This window comes from Pelodiscus sinensis, chromosome 1, assembly GCF_052426305.1.
Source record: "Pelodiscus sinensis isolate ZL-2025 chromosome 1, ASM5242630v1, whole genome shotgun sequence".
Classification (NCBI taxonomy): Eukaryota; Metazoa; Chordata; order Testudines; family Trionychidae; genus Pelodiscus; species Pelodiscus sinensis.
In genome coordinates this window covers 214047754-214067134 of record NC_143052.1, presented here as the reverse complement: position 1 = coordinate 214067134, position 19381 = coordinate 214047754, and the positions used below count along the sequence as shown (strand labels likewise).

At 42.4% G+C, this 19381-nt stretch overlaps 1 protein-coding gene across 6 annotated transcripts in view; it reads right to left on the bottom strand.

Annotated features, from left to right (window-relative positions):
- ADGRG2 (adhesion G protein-coupled receptor G2) overlaps positions 1-18165 on the bottom strand; it is a 78473-nt gene extending 60308 nt beyond the window's left edge. For 2 of the 6 annotated variants that reach the window (XM_075913796.2, XM_075913797.2), the window contains exons 1-2: positions 17909-18164; positions 300-418 (exon numbers count right to left, since the gene is read on the bottom strand). In XM_075913796.2, the coding sequence (XP_075769911.2) occupies positions 300-417 (118 nt within the window). In that variant the 5' untranslated portion in view covers position 418; positions 17909-18164. Of the gene's footprint in view, positions 1-299; positions 419-7650; positions 7964-17806 lie in introns of those variants that run through there. The other 4 variants (XM_075913798.2, XM_075913778.2, XM_075913784.2 and 1 more) reach the window with 4 other exon arrangements.
- Between the last annotated feature and the right edge of the window lie 1216 nt (positions 18166-19381).

The following is a 19381-nucleotide window of genomic DNA, read 5'->3' as shown; positions in this document are numbered from 1 at the left end:
TATAGCTAATGAGAAATTACTAATAGATGATGTTCTTATTAGCAACAAAGAAAGAATGTAGATGTAGGGTTTGATATTCCAAAAGTGCTCGGCTTTGACCTAACTACTCCTTTTGATGCTATGGGAATACTATCAAAAATTTCAATGGGAGCAGAATTTGGCCAATCATGAGCATATGTGGAAAAAACCCTAAAATTAACATTGATTAACAATCTCTCTCTCTCTCTTTGTCTGTCTCTCAGACGAACACACACACGCACACAATGTTGAGTGAATGAGTAAGGAAAAAGATATCTTACTTGTGTCCGATGTAGCCAAAAACACGTGGAGTAAAATGATACCTAGAGCAATCTTGAATTTCAGTAAAAGGTCCTGCACTTTGCCAGCACAGCAGTACTGCACTCCACAGGCAATCATTCTAGAACAGACAAGGGGGACAATCATATTTTATAACAAAGATCAGCAAAAGAAAAGAATTGCATACATTACATTAAATGATACTTCCCAGACACGAATGTGTATCTTTTCAACTCTGCCATTTCTACATAAATGGGGCTTACATTCTTCCTATTTGCCATGACCCAGAAATTGTGAAGTGTCTCTTATTTTTTTGCTATAACTAAATATTAAGCTTACACGTGTCCTTGTTGCAAACTGGAGGGATTATATTACAATGTAAAATAAATCCCACAGACTTTAATACATATAATATGTCTCTGTAATATATACAGGAAGTCCCCGGGTTACGTACAAGATAGGGACTGTAGGTTTGTTCTTAAGTTGAATCTGTATGTAAGTCGGAACTGGCGTCCAGATTCAGCCGCTGCTGAAACTGACCGCCAGTTCTGACTTACATACAGAATCAACTTAAGAACCCCAAGCGTCCCCAAGTCAGCTGCTGCTGAAATTGATCAGCAGCTGATTCCAGGAAGCCTGGGGCAGAGCAGCTGGGGTGCTGCTGGGTTGCTCCAGTAGCGCCGCTCCTCGGCACTACTGGACCAACCCAGCAGCACCCCATCTCCTCTGCCCCAGGCGTCCTGATTCAGCCGCTGCTGAAACTGACCAGCAGCGGCTGAATCAGGACCAGAGCAGCTGGGGTGCTGCTGGGTTGGACCAGTAGCGCCCAGAGCGGCGCTGCGGGACCAACCGGCAGCACCCCAGCTGCTCTGCCACAGGCGTCCGGAGAAAAGCCTAGTCTGCTGGGGGGGGGGGCGTATTAGCTGCGCCCCACCCACCCCAGCAGACCAGGAAGATACGGGCGGCGGTCCCGCCGCCTGGGTCCTCTGCGGCTTTGCTCCCCGTCTCCCTGGTCTGCGCCGCTGCCGGCTTCCCCGCGGCTTTGCAAAGCTGCGGGGGGGCTCGGGCAGCGAGGCAGCCCAGGCGCGCCTGGACTGCTCCGCTGCCGGCTTCCCGCGGCTTTGCAAAGCTGCGGGGGGGGGGACGAGTGGGGGGGCTCGGGCAGCCCAGGCGCCCCTGGGCTGCCCGAGCCCCTCCGCGGCTTTGCTCTGCGTCTTCCTGGTCTGCAGACCAGGGAGACGCAGAGAAAGCCCCAGAGTACACGGGCGGCAGGACCGCGAGGTCCCGCAGTCCGTGTACTCTGGGGAAGCCCCATTCATAACTGCGGATCCGACATAAGTCGGATCCGCGTAAGTCGGGGACTGCCTGTAGATCAAATATTCTACAGACCTTGGCACCCCACTATCACACTTATATTAGATATTACTTCAAAATACACTATATTTCTGCACACAGTATTTTAGGCTATAAAAGGATCCTTCCTATTTGCAAGAAGATCTTCCTTGTAAACTTATATTTAGGTTAAAGCTGAAAAATAGGCCATTACAAGCATTCACATTTATGAAAACATTTTATTAGTACAAGTTGAATAGTTACCACACACAAACCATGACAGACAAGTGCTGATGGGAGGAGATGGGAGCAGTACAAAGCCATACAAAACAATGACAATTGTTAGGAGCTCAGCACTTTTGAAAATAAAGAGAATCTATTTAGATGTTTAAAACTTTAGGCACTTATTTTTTAAAATCTTGTCCAGTGACTGTGTATTCCACTTTACAATTACTTGTAAGAAGGCATTGATATTAAAAGGTCTATCAGAATGTGTTTTTGGGATTATTATCTGAGAGGTAAAGATCAAATGTGTCCACTTTGGAAAGGGCCAGCTGCGCTGTAAAGGATTGGACCAAGCAGAAGAAATTAACAGAAAAAAAGTGGTTGGAAAGTATAGAAGCAATCTGTTTTTATCACTCAAATGCACGGTCAAGTCAAGTACATAAAATAATAGCCTGAAATACTTTAATTAAAACAAGATAACATGAAAATCAGCCAGAGCTTCCAATAGCTATATGGTAACCAGTGTTTCTAGTGCAAAAGAAATACCATGGTAGCTGGGAACAGTTGGTTTAGGTAGATGGATAGGGAAGATGACAGTAGTATATTATAGGCATTTTGGGGACACTGAATACAGCCTATCATTTGGAACACTGTACAATCACCCTGAAATCTTCATATGGAAGAAATGCCCCAATATTTTTTATTTATGAGGAATAATTTAAAAAGGAATAGAGAATAAGACAGAGAATATCTTATTGCCTCCATATAAATCCATGGTACACCCACATCTCCAATACAGCATGCAGATATGGGCACCGAATCTCAAAAAAAGATACCTTGGTATTGGAAAAAGTTCAGAAAAGAGCAACAAAAATTATTAGGGGTTTGGAATGGTTGCCATATGAGGAAAATTGAAAAAGACTGGGACTTTTCAGCTTAGAAGAGAGGAGAATAAGGGGAGACATGACAGAGGTCTATAAAATAATGATTGGTGTGGAAAAAGTGAATAAGGAAAAGTTATTTACTTGTTCCCGTAACACAAGAACTAGTAGTAACCAAATGAAATTAATAGGTAGCAGATTTAAAACAAACAAAAGGAATAATTTCTTCATGCAATCCACAGTCAGCCCATGGAACTCCTTGCCAGAGAATGTTGTGAAGACCAGACCTTAACAGGGTTCAAAAAAGAACTAGATAAAATCATGGAAGATTGGTCCAGCAATGGCTATTAGCCAGATGGGCAGGAATGGTGCACCTAGCCTCTGTTTGTCAGAGGCTGGGAATGGATGATAGGGGAGGGATCACTTGTTGATTATCTGTTCTGTTCATTCCCTTTGGGGCACCTGCCATTGGCCACTGATGGAGGACAGTGGGGCCAGATGAACCTTTGGTCTGACCCAGTCTGGGCATTTTTATGTTCTTCAGATATTAAACAGCACAAAGAAATAGCCTTTAAAGGAAAACTCAGTTGCCCAAAGAATAAGTGCCTAAAACTGAAGAAAAAAATCATTAGAATGGCAGAGTTAGCGAACATAAAATTATGAATCTTAGCAAGAATGAGTTGTAATATAAAAAAATTAAGCAATTCAAGAAATACCAGAACCTAAAGGCAAACAAGCACTGCAGAGATTCACAGGAAAAGTATTCCAAGTCACTCTCCAGCCCACCTCTGTTACAATTTCTAAAAATAAAACTATATATTTTCATTTGATTGAACTGCAGAATTACTTTAATTGTCCCAAGGCTGTTATGAAAACCATTGTGCTTACATGTTTTTTATGTGTATAACCTAGGAATGATATCAGTTGTTAAACTCTGAAGGGTCTTGATGTGATGCCATAATATATTTTTATTATTTATTGGGATTTGTAAATAAAATAGGTGTGCATTCAAAAGGTATAGGTATACAGCCATTACCTTGAGAATTTCCCCAGACCTCACCCTCTGTCTCCCTCTAACAAAAATCAAGCTGTAAACCAATTCTCTGGTTTTACAGGTAAATCCTTTCATATGTAAGGCAAGAGATTTACCCATACTGATATCTTCAGACAACAAACACAGCACATATAGATTGTTCTACCTAGCACCCAACAATTGATTTGTGAACTTCCCTGAATTCTAGGAAATGTCTCAAGTGGCATCTGTCAGAACCCCTCAACAGTATTGGAGGAAATTTCTTATTGTATGTCACATAAAATACTGATGCACAAGGCTCCTACTTTATCCACATTCAATTCCTTCCTTACATTCATTCCTGATTACAAGAAACTAGACACCTATGATAACATACCAAGACGTGTTTATTCCCAAACTGAACACAATACTACTATACAAATTATACTCCAATAGCTATGCCTAACCTCTGAAAAACAATGTGTACAGTAATGTGATAATTCAATCACTTGGAAACCATGTTTTCTAGTAATAAGAATACATTTGCAGCCCGAGGACATAAACAGGTGCTGACTTGCACTTCATTACTAGTAATAAAGATTCTAAAAGATAATGGAATTGCAAAGGTGTAACTGAGGACATAATTTGGAGATACCAGGGTTGCCCGTAATAAGTGAATATAGAATATAAATCTGGCTTCTAGTTAAGTATTTGTGATTATGAAAGAAAAATAAGTCAGCTTCACTCTCAGCACCCAGGATGAATTTGCCGAGTTGGCAGTTAGAACAGCAGCATATTTTCATATGTAAACGGAATACAAATTATACAGAATCACTAAACAGAATCTTCTTGTGATGGGACATAAAAACTCTACAGTGATTAACCATGAGTTAACAGGAGCCTGAGTTCAATTAAGTGACAGGATGGCACCTGCATGGTTCAGAGGGATAGCTAAGTTAGTCTGTAACAGGAAAAAATTAAAAAACAACAAATAGTCTAGTTGTACCTAGGGTTGCCAGGTGTCCAGGGTTGAACTGGACAGTCCAGTATTTGAGCTTTCTGTTCAGGAAACAAATTGAGAAAATATAAATGTCCGGTATTTTCTAAATAAGATGTCATGTAGATTGTGATGTAATGTCAAGTGTGTCTGGTATTTTTGTTGAAACCATCTGGCAACCCTAATAGCACCTTAAAGACTAACAAAACATGCAGATGGTATCATTGGCTTTCATGGGCAATACCCACTTCTTCAGATGACTGGAGTATAATAAATCCAGATCCAAGAATAAATAAGGGAAGGGGGGAGAGGAAAAAAGGGAGGGGAGGAAGAAAAATAGAAACAGTGAGTAAATAGTGCAAACAGTTACAAGAGGCTGTTAAGAACCATTAGCTTGGTTGGTTGTTTAAGTCATTAAAAGGCAGAAGATAGTGTTCGGAACCTGGACTGATGTAAACCATAATTAGTAATCAAGCCCAGCTACGGAGGGTCTGGATCTTTACAAAGAATGGAGCACAAGGTAATGGAAAAAGGAGGCCCGGGAAAAGTCACAACTTATTAATAGAGAGGTTTCCTCTCTTATGCTAAAGACAGTGGGAACCCAGGAGGTCTGGAGTCAGAACTTGTGGGTCTTGAGCCAGGAAGAAACCTGGGGACATTGAAAGGTGTCCAGAAGCGGGCTGTCTTGAACTCAGAGGCAGCTGGAGACAATAAATAACAGTGAAGTCTATGAGGCATTTGGACTGAAGTTTGTGACTCTGTGCAAGAAGAGAGGGAAAAACTCTGCTGTCCCTCTTGGGGCAGCAGGAAGTATAGAAACCTGTAGGGTACAGGAAGACTCTTTGTAGGATGAGAAGAGCACCAAGGGAAAGTCTTGGTGGGAAGAAATCCAAGGAGCAGGCAGGCAGCAGGGAGTCTGGCAGTGTGAACTTTGACTGCCTGTACTAGAGTCTCAGAACTAGAACTCAGTGTAGAAGATGGTCTACTCAAGCCCTGATAAAAGGGCATATGGATATCTGAACCCTGAATTGAGAACAAGAGAATTAATAGATGGATCAGATGCTTGATTTTGTTGCATTCTGTTAAGGGGTGGGACTAAATATAACATAACTAGAGGGATGAATAACAAGAAGAAGCAGACCACAAAGGGTGGAGCAGGGAGGGGGGGAAACATCTGCTAGCAATGCATATCTGGCCTGCTGTGAGTGAACTTTCCCACATTTTTTATGCACAGTTGCAGAGCAGTCCAAATGTGTTAGAGAACGCTACACTCTGTAAGTGCTGCAACAACTAGCGCTAAAGAAATCAGGAAGGATCATTAGAGAAACAGCTGACTATATTTAAAATTCAGCTCACTGGTGTTTTCAAGTAATAACATTTCAGATTATTATTAGTATTACTTATAATGTGCTGTTTGAATTAAAGAGGTTTGAAGTTGTTTGAATTAAAGTTGTTTGAATTAAAGATCTTTATTAGTTATTGCCTTATTATAGTTTAATAGTACCATCCACTATTTTTCCAAATCATGTACTGGTACCACATTGCACAAGCACTTTTTAAATAGAATCGGAATTTTCTAAAGAGGTTTTGCTTTTTTTGATAAAAGTACTTTTGCAGTGGTTTAAGATCAATTCAATCGCTCTAGATTAAACAGATGGTATTTACGATGAATATTACTGTCATGCACCGAATTGGAATCTTTGTGAAGTTGAATTTTAAAATTTCCATAAAGCCTTCACAGTTCTTTTTTGAATCTAACTGTAAGTAAAAAAAAATATGAAAATTAGTAAGTGTTTCTCTTTTATATGTACTCTTTACAGTTTAAAAAATAAACTATTGGGATCCTCTTATACAGGTTGAACCTCACAGGTCCACCACCACTGGGACCTGACCAGTGCTGAACAAGAGAATTTGCAAGACCTGGGGAGGCATCCCCTGTCACCTGCCCCTAGCCACTTGACCTCCTGCCTCTGGTCCATTCTACTCCCTCCCCAGCCAAGCTGTCTGTCTTGCTGCTGCTGTCCCCACCCCTTAGCTCTGGGCTGTCATGGGTGGCCGGGGTTCTCCAGCCCTGCCACTGGACTCATGCTGCCATAGACAGCCCGGTTTCCCTAACCCCCAGCTCTACACTACTGCATGGTGCTGGACTTCTCCAGCCCCCAACCCCGCACTACCATGGGCTGCGGTGGTTCTCCAGCCCGTCTCCCTATGCTGCCAGGCTTCTCTGGCCCCCAGCCTAGTGCTGTCAAGATTTCCCAGCCCCACACCACCGCAGACTGCCAGGGTTCTACAGCCACAACCCCAGCACTGTTGAGCCCCGGCCAGGGTACTAGTCTTCCCGCCATTAGGTTCCCAGACTCCCTGGTCCAGGAGCATCCATGGTCCGACTGGACCAGAGAGTGCCAGGACTCAGAGGTGCAACTTGTACTACGTCCAGTTTTATCCAGAATAATTTTTCCCCGTTTTCACTCATTGCAAACACTTGAACTTCAGACATTTTTAATGGTCAGTCACTCATACCTTACCATGTTGTCTATTGTTGCACTTTAATCTATTTTGTTATTATCCTGCTTCCATTACTTAGAAAAAGCCCCATTAAAGACCTTGGGGTTTAATACAAATATTTTCAAAGTTTGTACGTCCTGCTAGCAAATAATGTTAATATAAAATGTGCTAATGTAAAATGTTTATTTATTTTTCTGTTATTATTCTAATAAGTTTGTTAGGTTTTAAAAAACATAATGGGAGCAAAAAGGGGCCACATGCAGATAGTGTTATTATATTAATTCAACACAGTTTTAAAATAAAAGCAAAACATAAGCAATGATATGAAAAGGACCTGAAGTGAAATCCTGGCTCACTGAAGTCACTGCAGCCAAGATTTAAGCTTAGTAACTATACTGTACCTCAGTGTGTCTCCAAAAGATCACTCACGTATACTTAGCACTTTCTTACACGGGAGGGTATTTTTCTCATTCTTCCGGAGTTATACTGCAATTTGATATATTTTCTTTTCTGAAGTTGGTAATGTCGGAATAGTATTTTCTGTTGCGTTTTTGTGTCGACAGCTTGTGTTACAACAGCTGCAAGAAGGAAGGAGCAAAACACATAAAGGATGGCTGGGACTGCCCAGATGTGTCTCTCGGTGCTTCCCATTGCTTTCTCCAGGATAAAAAAAAGACTATCAACTTCTTCCATCAGTTCCACTCCTTTATTTTCCAGATTGGCATCAGAAAGTAGTAAAGTTTCTAGTTTATTTTTAACCTTTGGCTGAAGCAAGATAGATGTAATGGGGAGGATCCTTATGTTGGAAAGTCTTATGTCACTGTTAAATCTGGCCCTGAACCATCCCTTGATTTAATAGCAGAAATAGCACCATCCTTTTTAAAATATTGTCCTAAGTTGGAGGGGTGTCGTTTTTTCCCCAGAAGACAGTAAAAGGAGTAACTGAATGATACGTTGTATGTTGTTTTCTAAGACTGCAAACTGAGACATTCAAGTAGTCTGTAAAAATCAATTTATCTTCTGGTAGAATACCACTTTTTCTTTTGGCTGCTACAAGTGTTTATATATCCTTGAAAGTGTGTTTCAGCAAGTCTATCCAACATGTATCAAGTAAAGCTTAATTGAATTGATATTTTCTGTTTCAATTTGTGTACCATTACAGTGCATTTTTCTTCACTTTTAAGCTTTTGTAGGCTTTTTGTGAATGGCAAAAAGTGATGTTTAATAGTTCACAAAATGTTTAATACCTCATTTCTAAGAAAGCTATATTCTAACACCAGAGCACAGTGAGCAAAATGTATGTACAACACAGCCCAACAGACAGTGATAATCGGGGAAAAACCTTGGGAAGTAATCTCATTTTGATTTATTCTAGTATATGGTATTGCATGGTCTCTTATAAATGCAAAGAAGTCAAGCATAGTGGGCCAAATTCTGCCTGAGTTACACTCATGTAACTCTACTGAGATTTGGTGTAAACAAATTCATATATAATTCATATATGGAGTTCATGAGTGCTTTTCCAATAAGCCTCTATTCAGTGACCAAGACTCTCATGAACCTAAACTTAGCATAAATCTGAGTGACTGCTGTCAAACACAATAAAAAATAATGAAACACAAGGGCTATTTCATTTGAATCCAAAAGACTGTACATTCAGTTCTAACTTTTGTAATTCTTGACCCTGGGATCATGTAAATCCTAATCTTAATATGGGACTAATGTAGGATTTTACTTTATTTTAACTTTTTTATATAACACTAGAAGTGAAGTTAGTGGTTTTCCAGAGACAAAGACACCAATTATGAATTGTTGTATTAGCCAGGGATTCAAACTTTAGGAGGGCTACTGATTTCCTTAGACAGCCATAAATGGCACCCTTGTCTGCATTCAGTACAGAAATGGGGCAGTGTACAGCCTTACATCACTTTTGTGACTCTTTTTATTCCAAGGCCACTCTGGAAATGGTTCCATCTCTTGTGAGAGCAGCCATACAGCCTTACTCTCTCCTTTCGCTGTACCTTGCATACACCATGCACTGTGTTTAGAAAGGGGGCTTCTTACAGCTGTTTTGCTACCTCTACATTGATCAAGAAATCACCTTACACATGGGGTATCTGTAGGAGAAATCTATTAAGAGTTCTAAAGACTGGGTCAACATAAAAGCCTTAAGGCAACATACAATTGGGAATAGGAGCTCTGCTTCAAAGTGTTTTCAAACTAAATAGACAAAATATGGATGGAGGATGAGGAAGAAGGGTTGCCATAAGCAACAAAGTAGCTATGTTTGCTTTTATGTCTCAGTGCCTCAGAGGTGGGAGGTTGTTAAACTTTAAGTAGTGCTATAGGTTTTATGAAAAGTGTGAAGTCATGGCACACAAAGTCAGGACAGAAATTCCAAACATATAGGACCTCCGGTAAGTTGTCAAAGAGATAAGTGGAAGATGCAGACAAAGGAACCAGTTAGGCATGTAGTCTACATCCAGCAGAAGGGACAAACAAAGATGTGGCAATAAAGAAAAGCAAAGTTTTACTAAGTCTTGAAATTCAGTTACAGGGTTTGAATCTGATGTGGAAGGCAAGAGGAACCATTAAGGGCATGTCTATATAGTAGCTGGAAATAAGCCACCTTGCCAAGGTAGATGGACTCATGCTAGTGGGACTTGAGCTATTATGCAAAAAACAGCAGTCTGGATGTTGTGGCTCAGGAGGGAGTTCAGACTCACAAGTCCACTAGACCTCCAAGGCCTTAGAGCCTAAGCCACAATGTTCATGCTGCTATTTGTAGTTCATGAGCTCATGCGCCACTAGCATGAGTTTGCCTACCCAAGCTCGGAGGTTCACTCCCAGCTACACTGTAGACATGCCCTTTGAGGCTTTGATGATGGAAATGTACAAAGAACAGTAAGCAAGGTAGATATTTTCACAGTACCATTTTGAAGAGGCTGAAGTCAGAACTAAGGATGTCAGAGAGAAGACTGCTTAATTCACACATCTACTTTGCCTTCTCCTGAAAACTCACACTTAGATTTCCTTCATCTTATGTGTGTGCATGTGGGCAAGTAGGAAAAAAATTTCCCACACTTTCCTAGCTCACAAAGCAGTAGAAGCAGCAGCAAAGGAAGCAAATGATAATGTGATTTCAATCCTACATTGGTCCACCAATGGGAGAGGGCAAAGGGACAATTTCCCCAGGGCCCAGTGATTCAAAGGGGTCCAGGATACCATTACTGTGGCAGCAGGGTTGCTGGAGCTCTAGTCTCTTTGAATTACCACTGGTGCATCATGCGGTGTGTTGCAGAACCCCAGGCGACACACTCCAGATGGTGCTGGGGGAGATGACACAGTCTGAGAGGCACTGAGTGCCCTGCCCCTTCCAGCCAAGGCCCCGCCCCTTCCAGGAACATGGAGTTGGACCCTCCTACCTTGCCCAGGGATCCGGCGAGTCTGTCAGCTCACCTGATTCTACACCTTCCTATATGGATTCAGCAGCCCTAGTAGCGCCCTTCCATCCTACTGTTAGGATTCCTTAGGAGTTGCAAGAGGCAACATTTAGCAAACTTTAAAAAAAAAATCAAAGTTCACTTTTATTGTAGCCCAATGGTCAAATGGACAGAATGCACAGAAGCTAATGCTTCTTCATTCTGAGGGAATGATTCACTAATATTGTACACTGTAAAGTCTTTGTGTAACTTTGACATGCAGGGAGAGCATGGCTTAAGCAACATGTTGCACATGGAACTATACTAACTTTTTTCCATGTGCCCCATAAAGGAGCAGACACATGCTGTCCCTCCCATACCACAAGCTGTCTCACCAGAGACCGTGGGCTCACTTAAGGCTCATCTAGACTACACTGAAGTTTCGAAAGAAGATATGCAAATTCCCCGGGAATTTGCATATCTTCTTCCGATCTCACTTTCAAAAGCAGAGCTTTCGAAAGTGAAAGTAGTCGGAACGTGGGTTTTTTCAGCAAAACCCAACCCTTTTCGAAAAGCCATGTAAATCTCATTTTTTGAGAAAGAGCAGCTTTTCAAAAAAGGGGGAGAGGGGTTGCCAAAAAAACCACATCCCAACTACTTTCACTTTCGAAAGCTCCGCTTTGAAAGTGAGATAGGAAGAAGATATGCAAATTCCACTCTTTCGAAACTTCAGCATAGTCTAGACATAGCCCTGGTGTTTAACCCCTAAGTGGTGCTGTGTGTAATATATTTAAGCTCACAACAGCCCTTCCTGAAAGTGTATTAAAAGATCTTATAGGGCAGTGTTTCCCAATTTTTTTTTTTTTTTTTTTTTTTTTTTGCTCAACACATTTTCTCCCTGGCTGTAGCAGTTCCTAAGGGTTCCATGGCCAAATAAAATTGGGAAACACTATTATAGGGAATGCATCTGGTGTACCTCCCTGGGACAGAAATCTGAAGCCAGTTCATATAGGATATGTCTAGACTACATCCCTCTGTCGCTAGAGGGATGTAAATTAGACATACTGAAATTGCTAATGAAGCAGGGATTTAAATATCCTGCGCTTCATTAGAATAAAAATGGCCACCGCTTTTTGCCGCTACAGCACTTTGCTGGCAAAAAGTGGCAGTCTAGACGAGGATCGGTCGACAAGGAAAGCCTTTTCCGACTGATCCCTTATGCCTCATGCAACGAGGTTTACAGGAGCAGTTGGAAAAGGCTTTCCTTTTTGACCAATCCCCATCAAGACTGTCGCTTTTTGCCGGCATGTCTGCACAGCAGGACTAAAGACGAAATAAGCTATGCAACTTCAGCTACATCAATTACATAGTTTAAGTCGAAATAGTTTATTTTGGCTTTTGGTGCTATCTACACAGCAGGAAGTCTGAGGAAGAACACTCTTCCTCCAACTTCCCTTATTCCTCATAAAATGAGGGTTACAGGAGTCAGAGTAAGAAGTCCTCCAGCTCAACATTATTTCGACATTATGTCAAAATAACTGATTGTAGTGTAGATGCAGACTATGTTATTTTGGAATAACGTCAGTTATTCCAAAATAATACTGCTGTGTAGATGTACTCTTGGGGAGGTACAATCACTTCCATACATACAAAATGGAAGTTGACTGTCTAGCACTGCAGAAAGGAATCTAGGAGTCATCGTGGACTACAAGCTAAATATGAGTGAATAGTGTGAGACAGTTGCAAAAAAACCAAATATGATTCTGGACGCATTAATAGGAATGCTGTAAGCAAGACATGAGAAGTAATTCTTCTGCTCTACACTGCACTGATTAGACCTCAAGTGGAATATTTTGTCCCATACTGGGCACACATTTCAGGAAAGATGTGGAGAAATTGTAGAAGGTTCAGAGAAGAACAACAACAATTATTAAAGCTCTAGAATAGATGGCCTATGCGGGAACATTGAAAGAACTGGGTTTGTTTAATTTGAAAAAGAGAAGACTCAGAGGGGACATGATTACAGCTTTCAGATACCTAAAATAGTGTTTTAAGGAGGAATGAGAAAAATTATAATCTGCTCACTTTTCATTTCATTGTGAAAAACTGGTGTATGCATAGAATTACTATTGTAATCACAGAACAAAACCTCAGAAATCTCAGACATAATGGGTCAGATTTATTCTTAACTCCACTGAAATCAGCAATAACACCTGGAATTAATTTGGTGAAAAACCTACAAAAACAATCCAAAATCCAATGGTTGAAAGACAAATTAAAAAGGAAAATTTGGCAATATCCATAATCCAGCATGCCCAGAAGTCTAAAATCCAGGCAGAGAGCCAGCCTAAACTATTCTCTACAGAGTATAAGTGGTGTATTTTAATATTTAAAATATCCATAGAAACCAGTAACAGTATAATATTTTTAAATGAGTCCATGATACTGTATTCCCAATCAGTGTATATACATTATTCACTTTCCTGGTACATGCAGTCAGCATGTACTTGCTCCTAAACCTTTATGTTTGATCTTGTGTGATAACTTTAGGTATGCCTATCATAACATCTTGCAGGATTACTACTTCAATGAATACCCTCTAAAGAACGTTATAAATAAGAATGCTGCATTTGTGGTTAATGTTTTGGTGACTAAGAAATTAACAAGCATTCTAATTTTACAAAATATAAATATTAAGTACAAATTCTAGTAACTTCTTCTGCAGATCATGAAGTAAATAAGTATTTTAACTTTCCAGTCTTTTCCAAAATGCTAGTGTGTTTTTCCCTTCCGCTCTTTCATCTACTTGTGGTTTGTTTATATTTTATAAGTTGTTAAAATTATCCTAACTATTGTGATGATAGGATTATTTCTGTAATAGTCAATAGGCTGCAACTGAGTAGTTATCTACGAAAACACAGGAGGGCCATCAGAACAGAAAAGATCACCACCACTTTAATAACGTAAATTTACCATTGTGAGTTTCTTAGACTTGTGTACCTCTTGTGTACCTCTTAGAACAAAGAATGAACAACAATGGCCACAACGTTGCTCTTGTACCAGATATCTGAGCTGTCTGTGTAGTTACTGCTGACATACCCATTAAGATGTGTGGAAAAGTCTGAAGTGGGGGACTAAAACTAACACATGAAAAGTCTAATATCTCTCAACGTTTTAAATGCCAACAAATTTTCATACAGTGACTGAAAAACATGGTCCTGATCCCTTAGTCCTGATGCACACTCACACTGAAGTCCTGCAGAATTTCAGAACTGGTCCTCACTTTACATTTGGAGACAAATTCTGATCAGCCACTGACATGAATGATACTACTCATGAACGCAGACAAGATTTGTCCCTTGATTTTTACGAAAAGGGTTTAATCCTATATTCCTTGTGCACCCAGAATGTACTTCAAATTGTTGTAGCTTGTCTTGTTCACAAACAGAAGTTAGTCCAATAAAAGATATTACTTCATTCACACAGGGGCGGCCCTAGACTAGCTGCCAGCAACTGCCACCCTAGGCGCCCCATGCAATCGGCGCCCCCACCTCCAAACCCCTCAATGATATTGCGCCACAATTTGGCGCCCCATTTAATTTGGTGTCCTAGGCAACCGCCTGGTTCATCTATATGGCTAGGCCGCCCCTGCATTCACCTTATCTCTAAGGGTACGTTTACACAGCAACGATATTTCAAAGTAACTCAGTCCGCATCTACACAGAAGGCAGTAATTTCGAAATAATGTCAAAAAACTGTCAAGCTGGAGGACTTCTTACTCCAACTCCTGTAACCCTCATTGTATGAAGAGTAAAAGAGGTTGGAGGAAGAGTGCTCTATTACAAAATAAGTGCTGTGTAGATGCTCCCAACTTCGAAATAAGCTATTTTGAAATAGGACAGGCAATTGACATAGCTCAATAAGTTCATCTAAGACTTTATTGTATATTTTATTAAAAATCAATCTCTTGATGTGTACGCAACATTCATTTTACAAAATAAACAATATTTTTGAGTTATTGATTAAGATTTTGCCCTTCAAACACATTCTGGTCTAGCTGTTAGCTGAAAATACAACATTGATAACTCAAATATAGTGTTTAATATTAAAAGCAACATAATTGTTGAGGCTGCTACTCATGTCTCATACTAAGAGCTGAAACTATCAGAACTTAAAAATAACTCTTCTTCCTATATTTTCTCGTTTCCTCTTGTGCCATTCTATTCTTTGTCAGGCAAAATTACTACTGCATTCAAGGGGAGCTCTGCATACAACCTCCCCTCATATACAGATGTCATATGAAACCCATTAATTTAATAGCAGAAATCAAGTCCCTTCTTCATTCCACTCACCCGACCAGAGCCGCATATATTGAGGTATTAAATACTAAATCCTGAAATTCAATTTGGAAGATACTAAGGAGGAAAAATTTGCTCACAGGTTCCATCTGGCCTATGGAGATCCAGTTAAAATACTAATATTAGATTCTAAGTGCCACTTCACCTATGTGAAAAGATTTTATTGGCTCCAATTCACACCTAAGCAAACTTGATTTATACATTATTTATAGTATATCATCTTTCAAATGTTTCACTCTTTAAACTATTTTCAGCCACAAATTACAATATGTGTGCTGTTCCTGTGTACAGTATTTTAGGGTATGTCTACACTACCCTCCTATTTTGAAATAGGAGGGTAATGTAGGCATACCGCAATTGCAAATGAAGCCCGGGATTTGAATTTCCCGGGCTTCATTTGCATAAGCGGGGCGCCGCCATTTTTAAATCCCCGCTCGTTCGAACCCCGTGCCGCGCGGCTACACGCGGCACGAACTAGGTAGTTCGAACTAGGCTTCCTAGTTCGAACTACAGTTACACCTCATTCCACGAGGAGTAACGGTAGTTCGAACTAGGAAGCCTAGTTCGAACTACCTAGTTCATGCCGTGTGTAGCCGCGCGGCACGGGGTTCGAACGAGCGGGGATTTAAAAATGGCGGCGCCCCGCTTATGCAAATGAAGCCCGGGAAATTTAAATCCCGGGCTTCATTTGCAATTGCGGTATGCCTACATTACCCCGCTAGTTCGAACTAGCGGGGTAGTGTAGACATACCCTCAATGACAACATGGCAAAGTTGGCTGTTTCTGTTCTTTGGTTTAATTCAATTACTGTTTCCAACTCTTTAATGAACAATTTTTTAAAATAAACAAACAGAAACACCACCAGTGTTATTTTGCATAGGACCAAACCCTACATACCTTACTAGTGATGACATTAAAGGCAAAAGGAAGACAAAAAGGATTTGGACCATAATTTTAGGGTATAAAACAGTCAAGGAAAGCTAAGCACATGTGCCACTTGTGTAACATTACACAAGATGACATATAGAAAGCTAAGAAATAATTTACAATTGTTATGCTTAATATTCGTTGAACAAGTCATAATATCCTCACACATACAGCAGGCAGCAACTGTAAACAACTAATGTAAAATTGCACAATATAAAAGGTTAAAGACAAATATTGTATATAAAAGACACTTATAAATAATAACTCTAATTAATGAAAGAGATACACTTTTTTGTTGAATTCAGTGTAACAAAATGACAGTTAGGGATATGCAGTAGTGATGCTGCTGTGTTCTTCTCAGGATATTAGAGGGACAAGGTGGGTGAGGTAATATTTTTTATTGAACAAACTTCTGCCAGTTAAAGAGACAAACTTTTGAAACGCTCTTTGTCAAGACTGAAGTAAGTTTGAAAACTTGTACTACACCCACCTTTTCTCTCTAAAGACAGTAAAATGCAGTTTTTAGTAATTTTCATGCACATTTTTCCTCCTGAAAAGCAATATAAGAGGATAGGCTACAATATACACAGTTTCAAATGGTTTACCATACACAGATTGATTTTCAAAATACCTTGTTTAAGATGCATCTGTTTCACCATTTTTGTTTCAGAGTATAACATTAAAAGATAAGCAGTTAAAAACAGTGGCCTAAATTCAGCACTCACTAACACCAATTCATCCACATAAAAACAATGGGCAAATACAGGTGTAACTGAACAAAATTGGCCTACTGTAGTTAATACAGAAACATGGTCAGGATGCAGGTGCTCAATGGTTTGCTATCCAAACATTAAAAACCTGTCAGTCCACACTTTACAGAAATAGGGTATTCACTACTGAAGGGGTCCTCAACCTTTTCCTTTCTGAGTCTTCCCCCACCCCCTCTGCTGAACATGCTATAAAAACTCCATCACCCACTTGTGCCACAAAAATTGATTTTCTAAATATAAAAGTCTGGGCAAGTGTAAGGGGGTTGCAAGCAGGGTACCCCCACAAAGCTAATTTGCTCAGTCTTCAGCTTCAGCCCAAGGTGGTGATGCTCAGAGTTCTTGGCTATCACACCATGCCCTGTAGCTACACCTTTGTGCCCAGAACCCCAATGAGTCTAATCTAGCCCTGCTTGACACCCCCCTAACACTTGCTTGTCCCAGACCCCTGGTTGAGAACAATTGTGTTATTGAGTAATACATTGGCTCCTTCAGAAAAGTTCATCATTTTTTCACTCTGGAAAATCAGAAAATGCCCCTTGTAGCAGTGCCTCTCCATACACAATGACATGGAGAACCACCCCAATTCAAGCCAATATTTATGTTCAAGCCTAATTTAACTTGATTCCTGATATCAAAACCACAACCCCAGAGCAGTGGCTAAACGAAACGTGACTGGGTCCTTTAGCCTGGCAAAAGCCACATTTCCCCAAGCAAGGAGCGAGGGGGAAAACTGAAGAGGCAGCTCTGCCTTTGGCCGTAATGATTATAATTAGGCTCCCTCCGCGGTCAGGTGAAGAGGTGTACAGAACATCCAGCCTGCTGGAAAGGATGCAGATCGCCCCATTCACCTCGGGGAAAGCCGAGCTGCTAAACACGATGCCCTGCAGCCCGTCCAGCCCCTTCCCCTTGCAAACACCAGCCTGAGCAGGCCACTTTCCCCCAGGTACTTCTCCGCTCCCCACCCAGCGGGCCCCGCTTTCCCCTCCCGCCCTAGCACGGGACAGGGCAGACGCTCCTGGAAGGCAGGGGGATGTGAGGGGGCAGGTCCCTTGTCGCTTCCCCCCAGCCCCATTCGGTCACCTGAGTCCAGCTGCCGGCGGGAGGGAGATTCCCACCTTCGGGCAACCCCCCAGCCCAGCGCCTTCTCTGCCTCTCCTCCTACCCCGCGAGTCAGGCGCTCACCTGGCCCCAGCGGCGCCCTGCTCCGCCCGCCGCTGCAGCTGCTGCTCTGCCGCCCGGGCCGCTTCTGAGCCAGGGGGCAGAGCGCGGCGCGGCCAGTCCCGCCAGCTGGAGCAGCCGCCGCCTGTGGGAGGAGGAAGCGCTGCGAGGCGGGCGCCAGATGCTGCTGCGGTGGCCGCGTGCGGGTTCCCTCCCGGCGCTGCCCTTCGGCCCCGCACCCCCGCCCGGGCGCGCCCCTGCCGCCCTGCCCTGTGTCTGGCCCCAGGGCAGCGAGCCCGCCTCTCGCACGGCTACTCCCCACCGAGCTGGCTGGGAAGGCTGCTGAGGAAGCACAACTCTTGGGCGGCCAGCGGCTGCCAAAGCTCCGGAGCGCCCAGCTGAGGGCCGGGGGCAGCGGCGTGAGGGGCAGAGCCACGACACGGAAAGGGAGTGGGTGGCTTTCCCAGCGGGGCTCAGTAGCCTCCCTAGGAATTGAAATGGGGGGATGTTCGATTTTACAGGGGGGGTGTCAGGGCCCATGAGGGGTGAGACCGTGAGGGTGAAGGTGGGCTGTATAGCACCATAGTTCACAAAACTGGGGGGGGTGTTGGGGAAATTCGGGGGGATACACCCCCATAGGGGGTGTAGGGAAATCCCTGGGCTACAACGCCCCCCACAAAGGAGACTGCGCCCTTGATCTCCCTAACACCCAGTGGATATAGGGCAGGGCAAGCAGGGCAGTTGTCCCAGGCCCTGCACTTCAAGAGGCCCCATGCATGCGCCATGTCAAAGGGGGGGGCCCCGCGAAATTGTGCTGCCCTGGGCCCCGCAAAACCCTCATCCGCCCCTGCTAACACCCACCGGAACACTTCATCATCGTGCTAATGCTTTAGGGCCAAATTGTCTGGGGGGGCAGATCAAGGCAGAAGCCTGCTTATTTCAGAGAGCATTTGATCAGGGGTCTCCTAAATCATTGGTGGGTCTTAAGTGGCAAGATGCTGCCAGGAAACAGCACTGACAGCAGCGCAGCAAGAACAGAGTCTGTCTGTATACCCCCTTTCCAATCTCCCCCCTCCAACAGTGTTCACTCTAATTGTTTCCATTTGTGTGAAGAATAAATATTATTATGTGCACTGAGGCGTGTGTGCCTGTGCACCACCAAAATAAATACATACTGCCTGCTGTGGGCACTCTGCTAATCAGCTGGGTGGGATTTGAATGTCTTTGGGTGGCCAATCAAGCACTCAACTGACAGGAAACACTGCACCAGAAGTGCCTTCTATTGTTGGGACAAGATGGGTGAGGAACCCTATCTTTCACTGGACGGATCAACTCCTGTTGGTGAGAGAGACAAGCTTTCCAGCTTATACAGAGCTCTTTTTTGGGTCTGGACAATGCTCTTTGTAAGCTCACTCCTCTCTCTCACCAAGGGAAGTTGGAGCAACAAAAGATATATTACCTCACCCACCTAGGGTCTGTTTAATATCCTAGAATTCA